Genomic DNA, 16,229 nt, shown 5'->3' on the forward strand with positions numbered 1-16,229 from the left:
TCTAGAAAATTGTTACTGCTTTTAAGTGTTACACATTTTACATCAAATTTACAGGTGGGTTGTTGGGTTTTTTTGCTGATGATAACAGAGCCCATCTGCAATACACCCTGTAAAGCACTTTAAAAAAAAAAAAAAAGTGTTACACTTGCACCTTCGATGTATGTCTATCAGCGTTTTTATTCCTTAGAAGAGATGAGGCCTGCTCTAATAAAAACTCTTAGCAGAAACTGCCTAAATTGTCTTGGTGTGAAACCAAGCTGCTTAGGAGGCACTATTAAGCTGCAAAGCCACCACTGATTAACACATCTAGAAGCACACCTGGGTCGCAAAATGAAAGCTACTACAACTTTAAAAAAAAAAAAAAAAAACCACAACACTTCACCTTTGAACAGTTTGTCTTTATTATTGGACTTCTGAGTTGTAAACACTGAAAACTGCAGTACAGGGCCAATGCAAGAAGCAGCTCTGTTAATCTTTTTGCATAAGTTAGTGCAAAGATTTAAAAGTTTAGAAAAAAAATTCAAGCAAACATTTTAGCATAAGCTGCCTTCTCTTTCTCCTTTTGAGCTTTTATCTTCTGCTTGATTTTGAGTGTTTCCGTCTGGATAGCTGCTTAAAAAGAAAATCCATGATAGTTACAGTAATGCATTTACATTAGCTCTTCTAATATGTCAAGACCAGGTCACACTGTTGCAACTTACCCGTGTTATTTCATTTACTAGAACTGCATTTAAGCTTGTGTTAGGTCAGATGCTAGCAGCAAAACAACCTTGTCCCTTACTTTGTTTCACCTGGTAAGGTAACCAAGTAGAGGGTGTAGCAAGCATAGTATTGGTGGCAGCACCGAATTTATGAGCTAAAAATCTTACCCAATTAGACCAGTAAATTAAGAAAGTTAGTAAGACCCCTGTGAGACAGGGAGGTGGTTCGGGAGGTGTGCTGTTGACCTACATATGCAGGTTTCTCGGTGCAACAGAAGCATCACTGCTTTATAAAAACATGTTTTCTACCTCAGTGGGCTATGTGCTTAATACATCGGTGTTTAAGCTCTTAGAAGCCAGCATTTTAGGTATCACACGGGTACGATTTCCTACTCAATACTGTCCTGGTTACTTTATTACATTCTTTAAAAAAGTAAAGAATTTCTAAAGAAACAGCTTTATTTTACCTTTGTCTTCAGGAGCTATTTCATGAGCCTTTTTAAGATCAACCTTGAATAAAAGAGAAATACAAATTAATGTTCTAATGAAATGCTTTGATTATAAAAAAAAAAATCAAATATTGCGATCATTACCAATGCCTGATCGAGATCTTTTATTCCCTGCCATCCTTGAGCCCGTCTGTAGAGAGCTTTCGTATTTGCTGGATCTATTTTGAGAGCCTGTAAATTTAATAAAATTGTCACATTAATGTTCCATATACTTCACAGCCTCCCATCTCCACAAATGGCACAGTTCACACAAGCAGACAAGCTCTCCAGTTGGTTTGAGGGTAAGCTGTCAACACATTAACTGTGTAAAAAGGAACGCTGTAATGTAGCACATTGAAGAGCTAGCTAATCGGTTTTAACACCACTGCACCAGAAGTTGTCTTTTCTGAAGGAGAAGCATACATGAGGGTAAAATGGAACGTAGAGTAGAATATACACACACCATATAGCTGTCAAGGCAGAGGTGTAGAGTTGTTTCTGCAGTTCAAATTATTCTAACCTTGAGTCTCACAGTACAAGTCTACAGTGCAGCTGCTTCCTTCACACCAAAAAACACTCAAATGGTGTCTTAAATAAAACACACAAATTTCCTGTAAATCTTTTTCCACTGCAGGCTAGAAAGATACACACAAGCAATCCATCTCATGCTTCAGGAACCTCGCAGAGTTGCAGTCATTACACCTTTTTTGAGCTAAATGGTTTTGCTAATTTGTACATATTCCAGCTCTAATATGATAGTATCAAAACAGCAACCACTGGCTGGGCAAAGAGATTGTTCCACTACGTGGTTACTTACTGTTTTCTTCAAAGTGCCTCAAGTAAAGTAGCTAGCTGGCTGTTTTGTTTTCTTGCCTGTGAAGATTGCGTTCTTTTTTCTTATTGCAGGTCGTTCTATAGTGTCTTTTTTAATTATTATTTTAAAGAATATAGTTTCTCAGTGAGCAGAGAAAATCTCTTTGCACGAATATTTGGATTTGTTAATTGCATTTATTAACTTTAAATCATTAATTAAGAATTATAGACATTGGACTATACATTCACGGTTTTTAAAAGTACTTCATTATTGGCTGCTACTATAAAGAAAGTCTTACTCTATGTGCTGCTCGTGATCTGTCTGTGTAAAGCCTAGAGCCTCTTCTGTGTTAAGAATCAGAAAATCTGGTGTCTGTGTTGTGTACACGTAGGCAGCATTCCTTGGGTTTAGCTTGACCGTTGTGCTTACAGCTGTTTTAAAGCAAGGTTTGTTTGAACAGGTTCAGCTGTTTGCAGTTCCTTATTTACACCAACTAATGCATGTACTGCACATTGTTAATTTAAATTGATTTTGGCTTTAGGAAATCATAAAAGTGAAAGTATATAGTTTCTCATTAATAGTTACCTTGAACTCTACTTGTTAATCTTAGGAAACTGGTGTTCTGATTAAAACACTGATACACTGTATAACGCTTGTTATGGACATAGGCTAAATTACAGCTATGGAGTTGCCTTTATCTATTTTTATGTATTTATATAATTCTGTAATCGTAAAAAAGAGGAAGTAGGGGTTTTTTTTCCCCACAGTGGTATTATGATTAATAATGTTTATCTGTAATACTTAAATGCTGTTTCAATTTGTACCATTTTCTAGATGACTGATACCACATTACACAGTTTTTTTCTTTCCTCATTTCCCATTTGTCTGTTCTGAATATAGGTTTATTAAAGTCTTCCACGTGGTAACACCATCAGCAGGCTAGAAAGCAAGCCAGTTCTCTAAAGACCCCTCACGCCCAGGTTAGCTGAGACTCCTGCTTCCAGTCTGAAGCCCTAGGAGATGCTGCTCAGGATCCTCTGCTAACAGATAAGAGCATTCTTTACTCTGTTTCCTTCAAAATGTCAAGAGTCTTACTGAATTATTTAAAGTTGTCTCAAATGTACTAACTTCTGTCAGTATGTCTATGTCACTGTTCACACTTTTTTTTCTTTAATTCTACTATTTTTCAGTGTTTCCTTATTTCTCTCTCTCTGTCTGTTTCTGTTCACTGGTTTCATTTCACTGCTATGCCTACCTGAAAAGGCTTTAGTTAGAAAAGTCACTTCAATGAATAAAATATAAGACCATCAAATCTAAAAGCAAGAAGTGTTTTGCTCATACTAGTCTTCCAGAGAAAAGTATTACTTTCACTGAAGATAGTTAAGTCTTTGTAAAACAAAAATTAGCTCTGCAAACCAAACTGACAATGGCAGTGTGCATTTTTTCTGGCAGTAGGCAAGTGACAGCCTTCTTTTGTTTGTTTCTAATCAGGCATTTCAATTTCAAAATCTTTTTAAAAAGCCACATATTGGAAAGTTAGTAATAACTTCACAATCAGCCTTCTACTTTGTTTACTTTCAGACCATAAGCCTGTCAAAAGACTCTTCAAAAAAGCTTTGTAGTTCCAGTCTCCATCTTCTATATAGGCTAATTGTTAATCAAAATACTAAATATTTCATTTACCTCTGAACAACTTTCAATAGCTCCCTGCCAATCCAACAGTTTTAGTTTACAAGCGCCAATGTTTAAAACACAGGTCAAAGCAACAGTCTTTAACTTTGGTTTGTCTGCCGCCTCTGCCACTGCTTCAGAAGCTTCTACATACCTGCAGGAAAACAGAGTTACAAGGAACAGGATTAGTGTCGCAAGTTCCATTTTGTTCTGCCCTTAGCTATCTTTCCATAGATGTGTGTGAACTGGCCTATCCAAACTGCTATTTTTAAAGCGGCTTCAATTCCACTATTACAAATTTTATTAAACTAAACATAGGAGACCTACCCTGAGAAAAATGAACTCACTGGTGAAATGTTTTCACCTAACTCCTAGTCCTCCACTGCACTAACAGCATTCTTTTTCTTAGACAAATGCACTATCCTAGATGGCATGAAACCATTAGACTTTATCTCAATGACTGGTTATTCTCAGGAAACATATTGCTTATCAGTGGCAAAAAGTCAACACCACCACTGCCCCTTCCACGTTCATGAGAAGCTTCATCTCTTCTTCAGTTTCCTCAGTAATATTTTAATTAGTTTAGGCATTTATGACTGAAGTCTGAAGCTAACGTGACTTTGTAAAGGAGAGTGGTTTATGAGCATTAGTAATTCCACCTTCTTTCCACTGTCTTGCTTCACGACTTTCTTCCTGAATTTCAAAACTGACACTGGCTCAGGACTAAGCCACATCATTTACTGCATCTCTGTGTCACAGGCAAACTGTATCTCGTTCTTCTTAATTTACAATGTGCTAATGCTGTCAGGTTTTTATTTCAAGTGGCAAAGGTCTGTTGTGCATATATAAAAGTCCTAACTTTTAACCGCCTACTTGAGAGAACTTCTGTGGTTTTTATTTAAAAAATAATCATGTATTTGCATACACTCACATTTTAAGCATGCCATCATTAATGCAGTCTTTGCATATCAGTGCCTATGTACATTCAATTTTTGCATGCCCTATCTTTTGGGTGTTGCATGGTTTGTATGCAACTTTGGACCACAGAAGTAACCAATGCTTTAAAAGTAAATTAGATCTAGTCCCAGTGATTTTTCCACTTGCTGGGCATCATGTGAAAGATGAGAACCAGAAGACAGAGAAAAGGGTAAAAAGCTCAGTAGAGTTATAATACAAAACTGTTATGTTCAAAACAAACAGAAGACACCTAAAATATTTCTAAATCACACCAAAACATGTAATACTGCAACCACTCTGGAAACAAAATTAGAGCTTCCAAGTCAAAGAATCAGTAAAATGACTATCAAGGCAGACAACAGGAAGTAATAATTTTTTTGGCAAGATAGTGTCAATTCTTACGTACAAAATGTATTTTAAAAATGGTTACACAGCAATAAGAGGAAAAAAAAGAACAGAAGGTTATAATGGTTACTGTGGGTAAAAAGAAAAAAACATTGCCAGATGGTTTGCTAGGTGAGTTGTAAGATATGGGTGATACTCCAATAAGAGCTAAAGTACACCATCCTAGGTATAGTATTAGATATTAAGATACAATAACAGGGCCTGTCTGCAAAAATATGACCTATAAAGAGGAGCTGGAATTACCAGATTTGTTTAGTCTAGAAGAGTTATCCTCTCCATCCACAAGGACAACTCTCCATCCACAAGGACAAGCACCAAATTGAAGCTGTCTACAAAAACTGGAAAAGCCTTCATTGGGTGTGCTTAGAAGTGAGCAAGATGCCTAACTGTAAGGGATGGCTTAATTATACCTGATATTTACCTAAGAATGGGGGAAGGAAATGGACAGAGATCCTTAAAGATCATTCCAGCCTTTTTCCTGTATGATTTCTAAAAGGTTTGCATAGAAATCCTATTAACTTTAAGGTTTGTGTTGGTCTGTGATGGACTTTTTGAGGGTGGGGGAGACATTGCATCTTGGGTTAATAATCTGTGATTAAAGGATTCGTTTTTATGCTTCAGAAAGACATGTGTTTGAAACCCAGTGAAAAACTTCGCTGAAGCATTAAATATGCCTGAATTCTTTTTCTCTCCTTACTTGTTTCTGGTAGTTAACCAGTGATCATTAAGAAGGCGGGGATAAAGGTCAGTTTTTAGTTTTTAGGAGAAGCTCCTACATGTAAAGCAAAAATCATAAAAAGAAGAAAGGAGTGGTATGAAAACAAAAGCAGAAAAGACGACCATGGTTTTGAAGGCAAGTCTGAATTATACAAGGAGCCAGGATGATGGTATGAAGCCTCAGAAAAAAAAATAATGAATTAATAGGGTCACATTTGGGGGTACTCTTAACCTACCAATTTCCTAAACCTAGTATTTTTTAGAAATTAGAGAAAAAGCATCTCCCTCTTTTCCTGTCCGTTAACTGCCCTGTATACAATTGTGCTTTTCTTCCCAGTTACGTACCAGCACAGCAAGAATATTAAAGAAGGAGCATTTAGTCACTTCTAAACAATTCTTCCTGCCTATAGCTCTTACCTAGCAATGAGTACAAGACCTACTTGAATAAGTACCTAAAAATCAACCAGGTATTTTCCAGATTCACAAGGCTCTTTTTTTTAAAAAAGAGAAAAAAAAAGAGCACAGCAATAGGTACTTTTTAAATGCAAGTTTCATTGCTTGACACCGATATTAATCTGGGTTACAGGAACTACCTGAATGATTGATGACAGCCTTACCGTAAACTTTTACTATACTTTTTAGCTGCCACTGCCCAATTTTGCGATTTGAAGAAAGTATTTCCTATATTCTTTATGTCTTCTGCTATGGCCACAATCTTGTCAACCTAATAAAATAGATGGAAAATATAAAGTATGAATGTACTTACGAAAGAAATCATGAATTACTTAATGTTTAACAGTAGGATCCCATGTCCATCCTCTTTCAACAATTATAAAATCTCAGAATAAAAATACTCCCAATTTCAGGCAAATATTAACTTCAAACCACTCCTACAATATCCTCTACTTTATGTAACACAGTAGTCTGAAAGATGAAATTCCTAATGGGTTCTCTACAGTATAAAGGGTGAGAAAATACTAGAGACGACATAGCAGTTCAGCTCCTTCCCCTAAATGTTGCTACCCACACGGAGCTATATATAAAGGTGTTGACCGTTATTCATAGAAAAGATGACATGTTAACAATCAAAGTGTTCAACCAAGACTGCCTTATTCCTGAGAAAATTTTGTCTTCTGCTTCTCAAAATGGTATTAGTCACCTGAACTCTGCACGCTCTCAACCTGGAAGTTGTATCAACACAATTCTCCTTCTCTCAAAACACTTAAAACAGCTATGGAAGAGAAAAAGAGCAACTGCCTGTCTTTATCAAATCCATCATTTCTATTTCCAGAATGGCACACATTTCAGGTGTTAAGTTACTTTTCCAGTGGCATTAAACAGTTTATAATTACTGCTGTCTATACCACAGTTGCCTTAAGCTGTCAATAATTGTATATATTGCTATTTGTAATACTATCAGCTTACACTTCTACCCTACTAGAATTAATGGTCTTGAAAAAAACTGGTCACAGCATGAGACCAATGTCACCATGGTTTCTGCAGTTAGTTTACATGAACAAGTTTAAAGTTAAAATATGGCACCCGCCAACTTCAGTCCTGAACCACAGCGAATGCTATCCAAAAACATTTTCATAAGTTGTAGTGCTTCTCAATAGTCACATACAAGGAGTTTCTGGTTTCTAGCTGTAATGTTTTTTAACTATTCTATTTCTGATTCTGTATTTGGAATCTACATGTGCAGTCCCCGCCTTTTTTTCCCCCTCTCAAAAATCACTGTTTGATTTACAGAGTTTGTCTATTTCACGACAAAAGTAAAAACCTGCAGAAGAGCTTCGTGATGTCACCAGTCTGCTCCTTAACCCCCAACAACAGGTCTTCCCGAAAACCAAACAGCTACTGGGAATTGAGAACTACTAGCTCAGACGTACTAAAAATCTTTGGAAAAGGTTGATCCTTTATTATTTCTAGTAAGTGAGGCAGAATCTTTTTAAGGATGGATATTTAAAAAGCTTCATCGAAAAAATGCTTAGTTATCTGCAGGAAGGAGTTCTAGTAATGGCAATTTGTCACTACAGCACAAACAAAAGTAAAAAGAAATCAATAGAAAAAAAATAAGTGCAATAATTGTAAGTAATTGTGGTTTTAATTACTGGGGGGGAAAATCAGGTACAATTAGCACTGAAAAAAAGCGATAGCAGTCCACAGCATACTCTTTTCTAAAACTGAATGTGACTGTTTAATCAGAACCTTGATCGATTCTTAAGAAAAAGGCTTAGTGAACATCATCATAGACACCATGTAACTCAGATTACCTACAAGTCTTGCATTCTGTAAAATACCTTACAAGAAAAATACTTACATCTTTCAAATCTATATCTGAATCTTCAGGAAAATCTGGATGAGCATCTCCAGATCCATCCTGGGGAACAATGCCCCAGTCATCGCCTTCCTTTAGCTCTCCACATTCTGCAATGACACACAACTAAAAAAATAAAGCGTAAACAGCAGTATTAGTAACTAAGACAATTAAAAAAAAAAAGGCACAGCTTCTCAGTACTCTTTGAAATTCACTAAAAATGCTTTTTCATCTGTTGTTTGGGTGCATTGATTTCAAAAATGCATCACACCATTAGCCTGTCCTCATCAGAAAGCTTTTATCACAGAAAGTGTTGCGTTTGGAGGAGCAGCAGTCCAAGACCACCATACCCACACTCCAGGGAGAGGCTGGAAGAGGAACTCGCAGCAAAATGCAAGACATTGCAGTCCTACTATATTAGAGAAGACAGTTCTTTCTTAAACTGCCAAGTCTTTTAAAGTTATAGAGGTATTAATTTTTCAAATAACCACAAACTGACATGACCTATGTGCTGATTGCTTTTGCAGAAATACAATAATTTCTGACATTAGAATTCATAAGAATGACATATCACTTAGGTAGGGTTATGAATTCCACCTTTTAATTTCATCACCCATCCCACACTTCCAGCTGTGCATTTCCACCTTCACCCTGATAAAGACTTCCATCCTCACAGATACGTTGAACAATAAATTGTTTGTGCAACGGAAATTTGCAGCAAAAGAACAAAACCTATTTACAAGGAGTAAAATGGAAATTAACACTTAGTAAAAATAACATTTACTAGCTCTAAACATTACACCAAACATTTAAAAAGAAATTAATATACATCTTATAATGGAAGAATAAACATCATCCCTAAGTGTTTTGGATTTTGTTTACCTGAACAGGATTTTCTCCTTTTACTTCAACGTTTTCGAGCATTTTAACTACACCCATTCCTTTGATCACTTGGCCAAACACCACATGTTTCCCATCCAGGTGAGAAGTAGGCACCGTTGTAATAAAGAATTGAGAGCCATTAGTACCAGGTCCTGCATTTGCCATGCTCAGCAGCCCTGGTTTATCATGCTGCATCGGAAGGGGAAAAAAATCACAGACAACACAGAAAAGATCTGTTATAAAACCATACGTAAGATTCTGTAAGGCTATTAATATGTATAGCAAGGCCAGCTAGAATAACAACTTGGTAAACCAGTTACATACAGTTGTACATACCAGGTATGTACAAACCAGTTACATACCATTGGCAACTAATTTTACCGGTCATGACCGAAGAGGGCCAATGCCCAGCTCTGCAGCGTCACTTGCCACCCAGCAATCTAGCAAGCAGAGCCACAGGTGTGACCTGATGCCGTGATGCTTCTTTACACACAGCCCCTGCACAGCTGTGGAGTGTAGAGGGATCGCCTGAGGGACATGTGAAGTTCCTCACTGGATTTTTCAAGACGACTGTCCTCAAGAAACAAAGCTACACTTAAACCAACTTGAATCTTACACTGTCAAGATGGGTATGTCTCGTTAATTTTATACGGGCTACTGACACAAAGTATGTTGTAGAACTGTGGCATTTAGGGAACTGTTGTCTTTATTATTTAAGGGTCGGTGGCTTTTTTTTTTTTAACTCCTTCACTTTCCTAGAGAGACAGTTTTTATTCTGTTGAAATTTTTAACCATCTAATTATTTTGGTTCATGCTACTAGGCCACAAACTAACAAAAATTTATTAAGGTATCGTTTATTTTGTTTCTCAGAAGTATTTTTTCTTTCTTCAAAATAAGAATTACCTTGCTCCATCATACAGATTATTTCATTTTCACTTGTTACTGCAAAGATGTACTTTTTGTATGTGTTGTGAATCTCCTGCTCTTAAACTGGCGTGAACAGCCATTAAGATATTATTCTCCCTAAGCTGATCTCGTTATTAAGTGCAAGGAACTCCAATTAATTTAAGTCAGTATGTTGTACCAAGACACTGGTACTTGTCTGAAGCATGCAAGCTGTGGTATTCCTAAGAAACTTGATACAATGGTGAAAAAGGGAGAGCAATCAAAAAAAACCCACGAACCCCAAAAACCAGTATGACAGGCCAGAGGAGAAGGAAGCAGACATTGCTAGGAAGTAGACCTCAGAACTCCACGGGAGGTTGATAGTTTGAGACAACAGGCTGAGACAGCCGTATTTAAGCATCTGGTTTGTCCCTGTAGTTTCTACCACCTCAAAGAACCTATTGTTGTGAAAACTTTTCCCACATGGTGTTTGGATTTTCATGGTGGTATGGAAAACTCCTTGCCTGAGGTGTTCATCTGGTCATACAGCACAGTGACCCTGAATCTTTCAACCAGGATTTGGCTTAGGAACTCTGGGAAAAGGTTGTACAGCTGAGAGCCAGACCTAGCCAACAGAAAGCGACAGAAATAATCTTGGCTTTGTCTCGTCTGATCTTGAAACTCATCCTGGGAATCAGAGGTGGCAAATGACAGAAGAAGCCTGTGCTCCACAGCAAAAGAAGGCATCTAGTAAGGCATTCCTAGCAAGCCTGCAGGAATGCAGCTTCCAAAACACACATCTGACAAACTGGCGAGTAAGTTACTCAAAAGGGTTCCCCTGTAGATTTTTGCAAATACCAGTTGAGGCTGGTCACTGTTTCACAGCCCGTGAGGCAGAGTAAGACCTGTAAATCTTATTTCCCCCCTTCCCCCCCCACCTACCCAGTTATAACTAAAGATAGACAAGCAACAGTTTGTAAACAAAGAGCCAAGTAACAATAAGCTCTGGTGTTACCTTACACCTGCAGGTTTACCTTTCATCTATAAAGATTTGGAAGGTCACAGACAGCAGTCTGGTGGCTCCAATCTTCACACTTAATGCAACCCCATTTCATTCGGGACCAAGTCCCAAAATCAGTCTCATGATGACAGTCCCTATTTATAAACAAAACTGTTGTGACTCGTGCATTTTCTTGCCATGAGTGTTTTGAAAAGCACTGCAGATAGTATTTCCCGTGATGGTTTCTGCTTGTCATTTTGTAAGCTTATAAAGCAAGTAAAAAGGTCCAGACAAAATCAGATTCTCTGGCAGATTGAAGGCTGGCAAAACCACACCATGGTAACACCACTTGCCTGAAGACACTGTAAGCTGGGTGTTCCACAACAGCACAGCCATTCGCTGAAGAAGTGACACCAAAGAAAGCCTAGTGGGATTGATCTGACATGGTAAGCAAAAAAAATTACAAAAGTCTTGCAGTTCATTGCAATTTACAGGAAACCATACAAACACCACAAGGACAAACAGGAGCTCCAGTGTCCTCAAGTATCAACAAAACCAACTCATTATTGTCTGAGAAAGTGGTCTGAGGAGTTTGCGGGACTACTAGAATAAGGGCAAAATCTAGTCAATTTCTATGTAATAAGGGCATTTTTGCTCCCACCAAAATCCCAACATACTTGGTCAACAGATGATGGGAACTGAGGTCCCAGACTCTGTACAAGATCCAAGTGAGTTCTTCAACCCATCCCTGGCACACTGACAACTTTTTGCTATAGCTCAGCCATCAGAGAAGTACAGAAATGGGGATCATTTGCATTCCATTCATAATTACCTCCAGATCTCACTTGACAGTACAACCAAAATAGCAACAATGACAGAAAGTCTCCTTCAGGGAGAGAGAGATCCTGTGAGAGGGACCGATATTTTAAGCAGCAGTGCTATGGGCACCACCACGGCAGGTGTCAGACTTCAGAGAACGTCTCTCACAACTGTAACTCGGTGATGAATGCTGCAGCTACATGTCCAGCTATTGCTCCAAACTTGTAATGGACTTTGATGCCCGATTATTGGAGGATTACCATATTTTATTTTTCTAAAAATACTGTCTGGAGGAAGCACAACTGCAGTCAGGGGTTTTTTTTGACCACAGGACAACGATGTCTGTACATTTTTTAGTCAGTGTTGTTGAGGAGTCATTATAATAATACGTGATAATACGATATGAAAATGGTTAACAAAACATGAAAAGACGAGACACAGGACACATCCTGAGGTAACTGTTCTTCAAAAATTGTACTTGTTGTATGTGTAAAGTACATGCACCTGCAGTCTTTCTGGTGTCACTACATAGATTTCAAGGACAAAGACAGTTTTTGAACTTCCTGCTCTCACAGTACAGCTCCCTCCTCTCTTCCCACAGCTGGGCTGACAACACTGCTTGTGGGACTGCACTGTGGTTGCTAGTAATGAAAGTCAGCTCTGATACAGGAGTGGGAATAAGTAATGGGAGGGGTAGGAGTTTCTGTCACCAAAGTCAGCATCGCTTAAAATGATACCTTCAAATTCAGACCTTTGCATATTCAAAAACTTGCTTTATTCACAGCACATTTTCCCAACGTTTTGGGTGAAAAAAAGCTATTTGTGAACAGCCTTTTACTTCTCACATCATTGAAAATAACTGTAGTGGGGAAAATACTTCCTTTTAAATTTTCCTTTGGATTAATTCTGCAATCTACCATGGATTTCCCACTTCTTAAGAAAGGTATTTCTCATATCCTATCTTATGAATGTTATTAGTGTATTAAAAAAAGGCATAAAATACATTTAATGCTAACATACTCTCTATCTCTCAGTTACAAAATCTGCCACTCTTAAAATAATATCCCTACTTCAACGAGAACTAAAATGCTGTTTAAAATAAATTTTTGATGGTGCAATTAAAAAGAGAACTTAAACTATGGTTGTCTTTGTTTTTGAGGGTTGACCTCATTTTGTACGTATTCATACATGTATTTGTTCTATATTCAACAAAGACTTCAAGGACAAACTAGTTAGCAGCTTTTTTGCTGCATTCTTTCCACTGCCTAAAAATACCTTAACCTTGAGTGCTAATTCTGGACTCAAAGAAAAATAAAAATCACTGAAACGTTAAAAACTTAATACAAATAGTATTTTGAATAGAGTACCTTATAATGAAAGTTTTCATCTTCAAATTTTTCACCGTATATACTTTCTCCACCTGTGCCATTCTGGTTTGAGAAATCTCCACCCTGGATCATAAATTGCTTAATAACTGTAAAAGAAGATAATTATGAAATATAGCAGCAAGGCAGGAAAGGCACGAAGAAAAATGATTCAGAGATGAAGAACAATGCCTGTCACCAGCACCTGTGCCTAAATAAAATGAAAACCAACCTTTTATTTATCAAGTGCTCCCTAAGTACTCCTTTTCAGTTGTAGACATCACTGGTTACTTAATCCTTTACCTGAACTCCACTCTAACCTATTCACAACTCATAGTAAACTAGTTTTACTATTACTAACTTACTAGCAAATTTGTAATTTACTACGGTCTGCATAATAAGAACATCTAGTCATTAGGAGGATCAGGAAGTCAACTTACTTCCAGTCAAGCTATTTCTTAAACAAGTGCTCTGAAGTATTATTTAACATTAAATGCCAATAATGGAGGACTTCTGTTACCAATAGGAAAATAAGATTTCATAGAACTTACTTCTGTGGAAAGGACATCCTTTATAATGGAGAGGTTTTCCAGTGGTAGGTCCTGTTCCCTTCTCTCCTGTACATAACGCACGGAAATTTTCAGCAGTTTTAGGTACAACATCAGCAAATAATTCAAAGACAATGCGTCCAACTGAAACGACAAAGAGAGAATGAGACATATTTTTAAGTCCTGCCCTTGACTTGGTGATGTGTTGAGCACTACAAGACAAAGGAAATTAATGTTTCAGACCTGATTATTTTTATTTAATTACTATCAGATTTACAGTTTGGGGTTGTTTCATGGCAATCACTGGCAGAGTTACATTAGGTTTTTTAGCAAGGTTAATTCATGTAACAATGAATTCCACTATCAAAAATAATGTAGGGGGAATAAAAACAGATTCTGCCAGAAACTACCAAAAACACTAAATGCATTTTCTGCCAAAAAAAATGTTTGTGGAAAATCACACACACCTATCTTAAAGCTAAAACACATAGTTTAACACATATACTTATTTTACATCAATTTTAACATGCCCATGTAACTTGTTCAATCAAAAACAGATACTGTATGGAAAAGACTGTTTTGTGGAGACTTTTTATTTGAGCAAAAAGCTTAGGTCAAGCACGTACACCAACCTTACTCCTCATACTCCTAAACCCCAATTTTACTAAGTGACAGCAATACTTAATGTGTGTATGAATAATGGCTATTTATAGTTACAGATGCTACGAGCAAGCCTTAAATTCAAAAGCATACATGTTTTAACTAAAGGAAGTGAAACCTGAGTAGCTAACAGATCCTGCACTGGCTGATAAATGGATTCTGCGTCAGATTCTCATCTTTCACAGACTGGCTTCTTGGAGAGCTATTTCTCACTCCTAGCAGCCGCCATCAGTTGATGCTCTTGTTTTCTCATCAGCCTCACAGTCAATTAGTTAACATAACTTCACTCTACCGGAAGGTAAATATGTTAATTCTAATTAATAAAGGAATGAAAACAAATTAGAAAACTGAAAGTCAATAACGGGCAAATCATCCTACAGACTTTCTTTTATTCTTTTGAGTAGCAGGAGGAATAAATGAGCAAGAATATCTTGACAAAAGGGCAGCGCCTGTCTTCACCCGTTTTGAAGACCTGTGCTTTCAAACATCACCCCAGCTTCTATGTTGTTCTCGTATTTCCTTTTGACCATTTGCCCAGATTTCTGAACATCCGCTGGCGATGCCATGAGCACCACCAGCACCACCGGGTTGCCCCAGCTTTTGCCGCCGCAGCCCCGACGGGCACGGGGGCTCCGGCGCGGCGCGGCCCGGCGTGGCCGCGGGTTCGAAGCCCGGCGCCGCAGCCCCACGTGTGCGGGCCGCAGGCGCCGGGGCCGGCAGGGCGGCGGGCCAGGCTGCCACGCTCGGTGCGGCGCGAAGGGACCGCGCCGCAGGGGGGGACTGATGGCCGTGCAGGTACCTGCGCCCCCGCGCCACCCGCGGGGATTTCCCGCCCTGGGAGGCCGCGGCGAGCGCGGCGCCTGCGCAGCCATTGGCCCTTCTCTGCTCCCCCGGCCGGTCCGTCCCGGCGGGTGAGCCTCACCTCGGCGGGGGCGCCAGCCCTGAGGGCAGGCCCGCTCCCGCCCCGCAGGAGGCTCGGCCGCGGCGGGGCCGCGCTCCTCCTCCCCGTCGCCCGCTGCGCTCGCAGCCCGCGGGGACAGCGCCCGGCGGGGCCCGGCGCCACCGGGGCCTAACGGGTCCCCCCCGTCCAGCGTAAGCCGCGCAGCTGCCGCCCGCTCCCCGCCGCCCGGCCCGGCCCGGCCCGGCCCGGCCCCGCGCGTTCTGCCCTGGGGCGCCCCGGCCCCACCGCGCGGGTCTCGGCCGCGTCCCCGCCGCGGGGCCTTTCCCGCCCCCTCCCCACCTCGCTCGCCCCCGATGTCCACGTCGAAGAAGGCGCGGGGGTTGCAGGGCTGGCTGGGCCGGGCGGCAGGGGACGGGTGCGACATGTCGCAGCTGCCCGCCGGCGCGGCGCTGGCTCCGCCTCGCTCGGCCGCCCGCGATTCCGGCCGCCGCGGGGTCGGGGCCACTCCCGCTCCTCCCACCGGCGGCGGCGGGCGGCGCGGAGCCGAGCGGGCCGCGGCGACCGGGCGGGGCGGGAACAGCGCGGCCGGGCTGGGCGCCTGGGCCTGGGGGCGGTGGGTGCCCCCGGCGCCTGTGGGTGCCCCGGCGCGGACCCCTCCGCACTGCCCGGCCGCAGGCGGCGGGGCCGAGGTGCCGCCCGCGGTGGCGGCCCGGCGGAGCCCGGGTCCCACGGGTGGCTGCGGGAGGGGCCTGGCCCAGCGGCCCGGCGCTGGCGGCCTTCATGGCTGGGGGATCCTTGCAAAAATAACGTCTTCCTTAGCGTGTGTGCACTAGAGGAGGCCTGAAAGGGTGGGTGAGGAGAGGGGGGCTTGGTTGTGCCTGGGTTTATGGGGGCAGTGCAGGCCTGGGGACCCATGGAAAACTGGGCAGAATGCCAAAAGTGACTGTTCACCACATGAGTGTTTAGAAACACCGAGTAACTCCAGTCTTCCTAAGGGCTGAAAGTAAAAAGCATTTCTTCCCACAGTATGAGTATTGCAATAATTGCTCCACGGCAGACAGTGTCTTTCAGCTGCTTGTGTTGGCCGTGGGATGTGAAT

At 40.8% G+C, this 16,229-nt stretch overlaps 1 protein-coding gene and 2 long non-coding RNA genes across 4 annotated transcripts; 2 read left to right on the forward strand and 1 right to left on the reverse strand.

The window, feature by feature from the left end:
* Window positions 1-377: 377 nt before the first annotated feature.
* Window positions 378-15,633, reverse strand: PPID (peptidylprolyl isomerase D). Of its 2 annotated transcripts, none has more exons than XM_040601119.1 (10): window positions 15,470-15,633; window positions 13,573-13,713; window positions 13,025-13,131; window positions 8,953-9,141; window positions 8,074-8,196; window positions 6,371-6,477; window positions 3,687-3,828; window positions 1,295-1,381; window positions 1,169-1,211; window positions 378-612 (listed from the first exon to the last, which is right to left on the reverse strand). In XM_040601119.1, the coding sequence occupies exons 1-10, from the start codon at window positions 15,552-15,554 to the stop codon at window positions 521-523; spliced, it is 1,116 nt and encodes a 371-aa protein (XP_040457053.1). In that variant the 5' UTR covers window positions 15,555-15,633; the 3' UTR covers window positions 378-520. The 2 variants fall into 2 exon arrangements, with proteins under 2 accessions (XP_040457053.1, XP_040457063.1); XM_040601129.1 differs by having other exon boundaries at window positions 378-609; window positions 15,470-15,631.
* On the forward strand, window positions 1,381-2,934 carry LOC121091402. The gene is made up of 2 exons (XR_005828918.1): window positions 1,381-1,491; window positions 2,904-2,934. It is a non-coding gene; the product is annotated as an uncharacterized LOC121091402 (long non-coding RNA).
* LOC121091407 lies at window positions 6,484-10,834 on the forward strand. Its single transcript, XR_005828920.1, has 2 exons — window positions 6,484-7,681; window positions 9,448-10,834. It is a non-coding gene; the product is annotated as an uncharacterized LOC121091407 (long non-coding RNA).
* Window positions 15,634-16,229: the final 596 nt, after the last annotated feature.

The sequence above is a fragment of the Falco naumanni genome, chromosome 1 (assembly GCF_017639655.2).
Source record: "Falco naumanni isolate bFalNau1 chromosome 1, bFalNau1.pat, whole genome shotgun sequence".
In the NCBI taxonomy this organism is placed as follows: domain Eukaryota; kingdom Metazoa; phylum Chordata; class Aves; order Falconiformes; family Falconidae; genus Falco; species Falco naumanni.

Bases quoted from the DNA above. Each gene is read 5' to 3' on its own strand.
- PPID (XM_040601119.1), bottom strand. From the start codon at position 15,554: ATGTCGCACCCGTCCCCTGCCGCCCGGCCCAGCCAGCCCTGCAACCCC. The intron at 9,142-13,024 runs GTACTCTATTCA...CTTCCGATGCAG, and splicing joins ATGAAAACTTTCATTATAAG to CATGATAAACCAGGGCTGCT. The intron at 3,829-6,370 runs GTAAGGCTGTCA...GTTTTCCTGCAG, and splicing joins AAGTATAGTAAAAGTTTACG to GTATGTAGAAGCTTCTGAAG.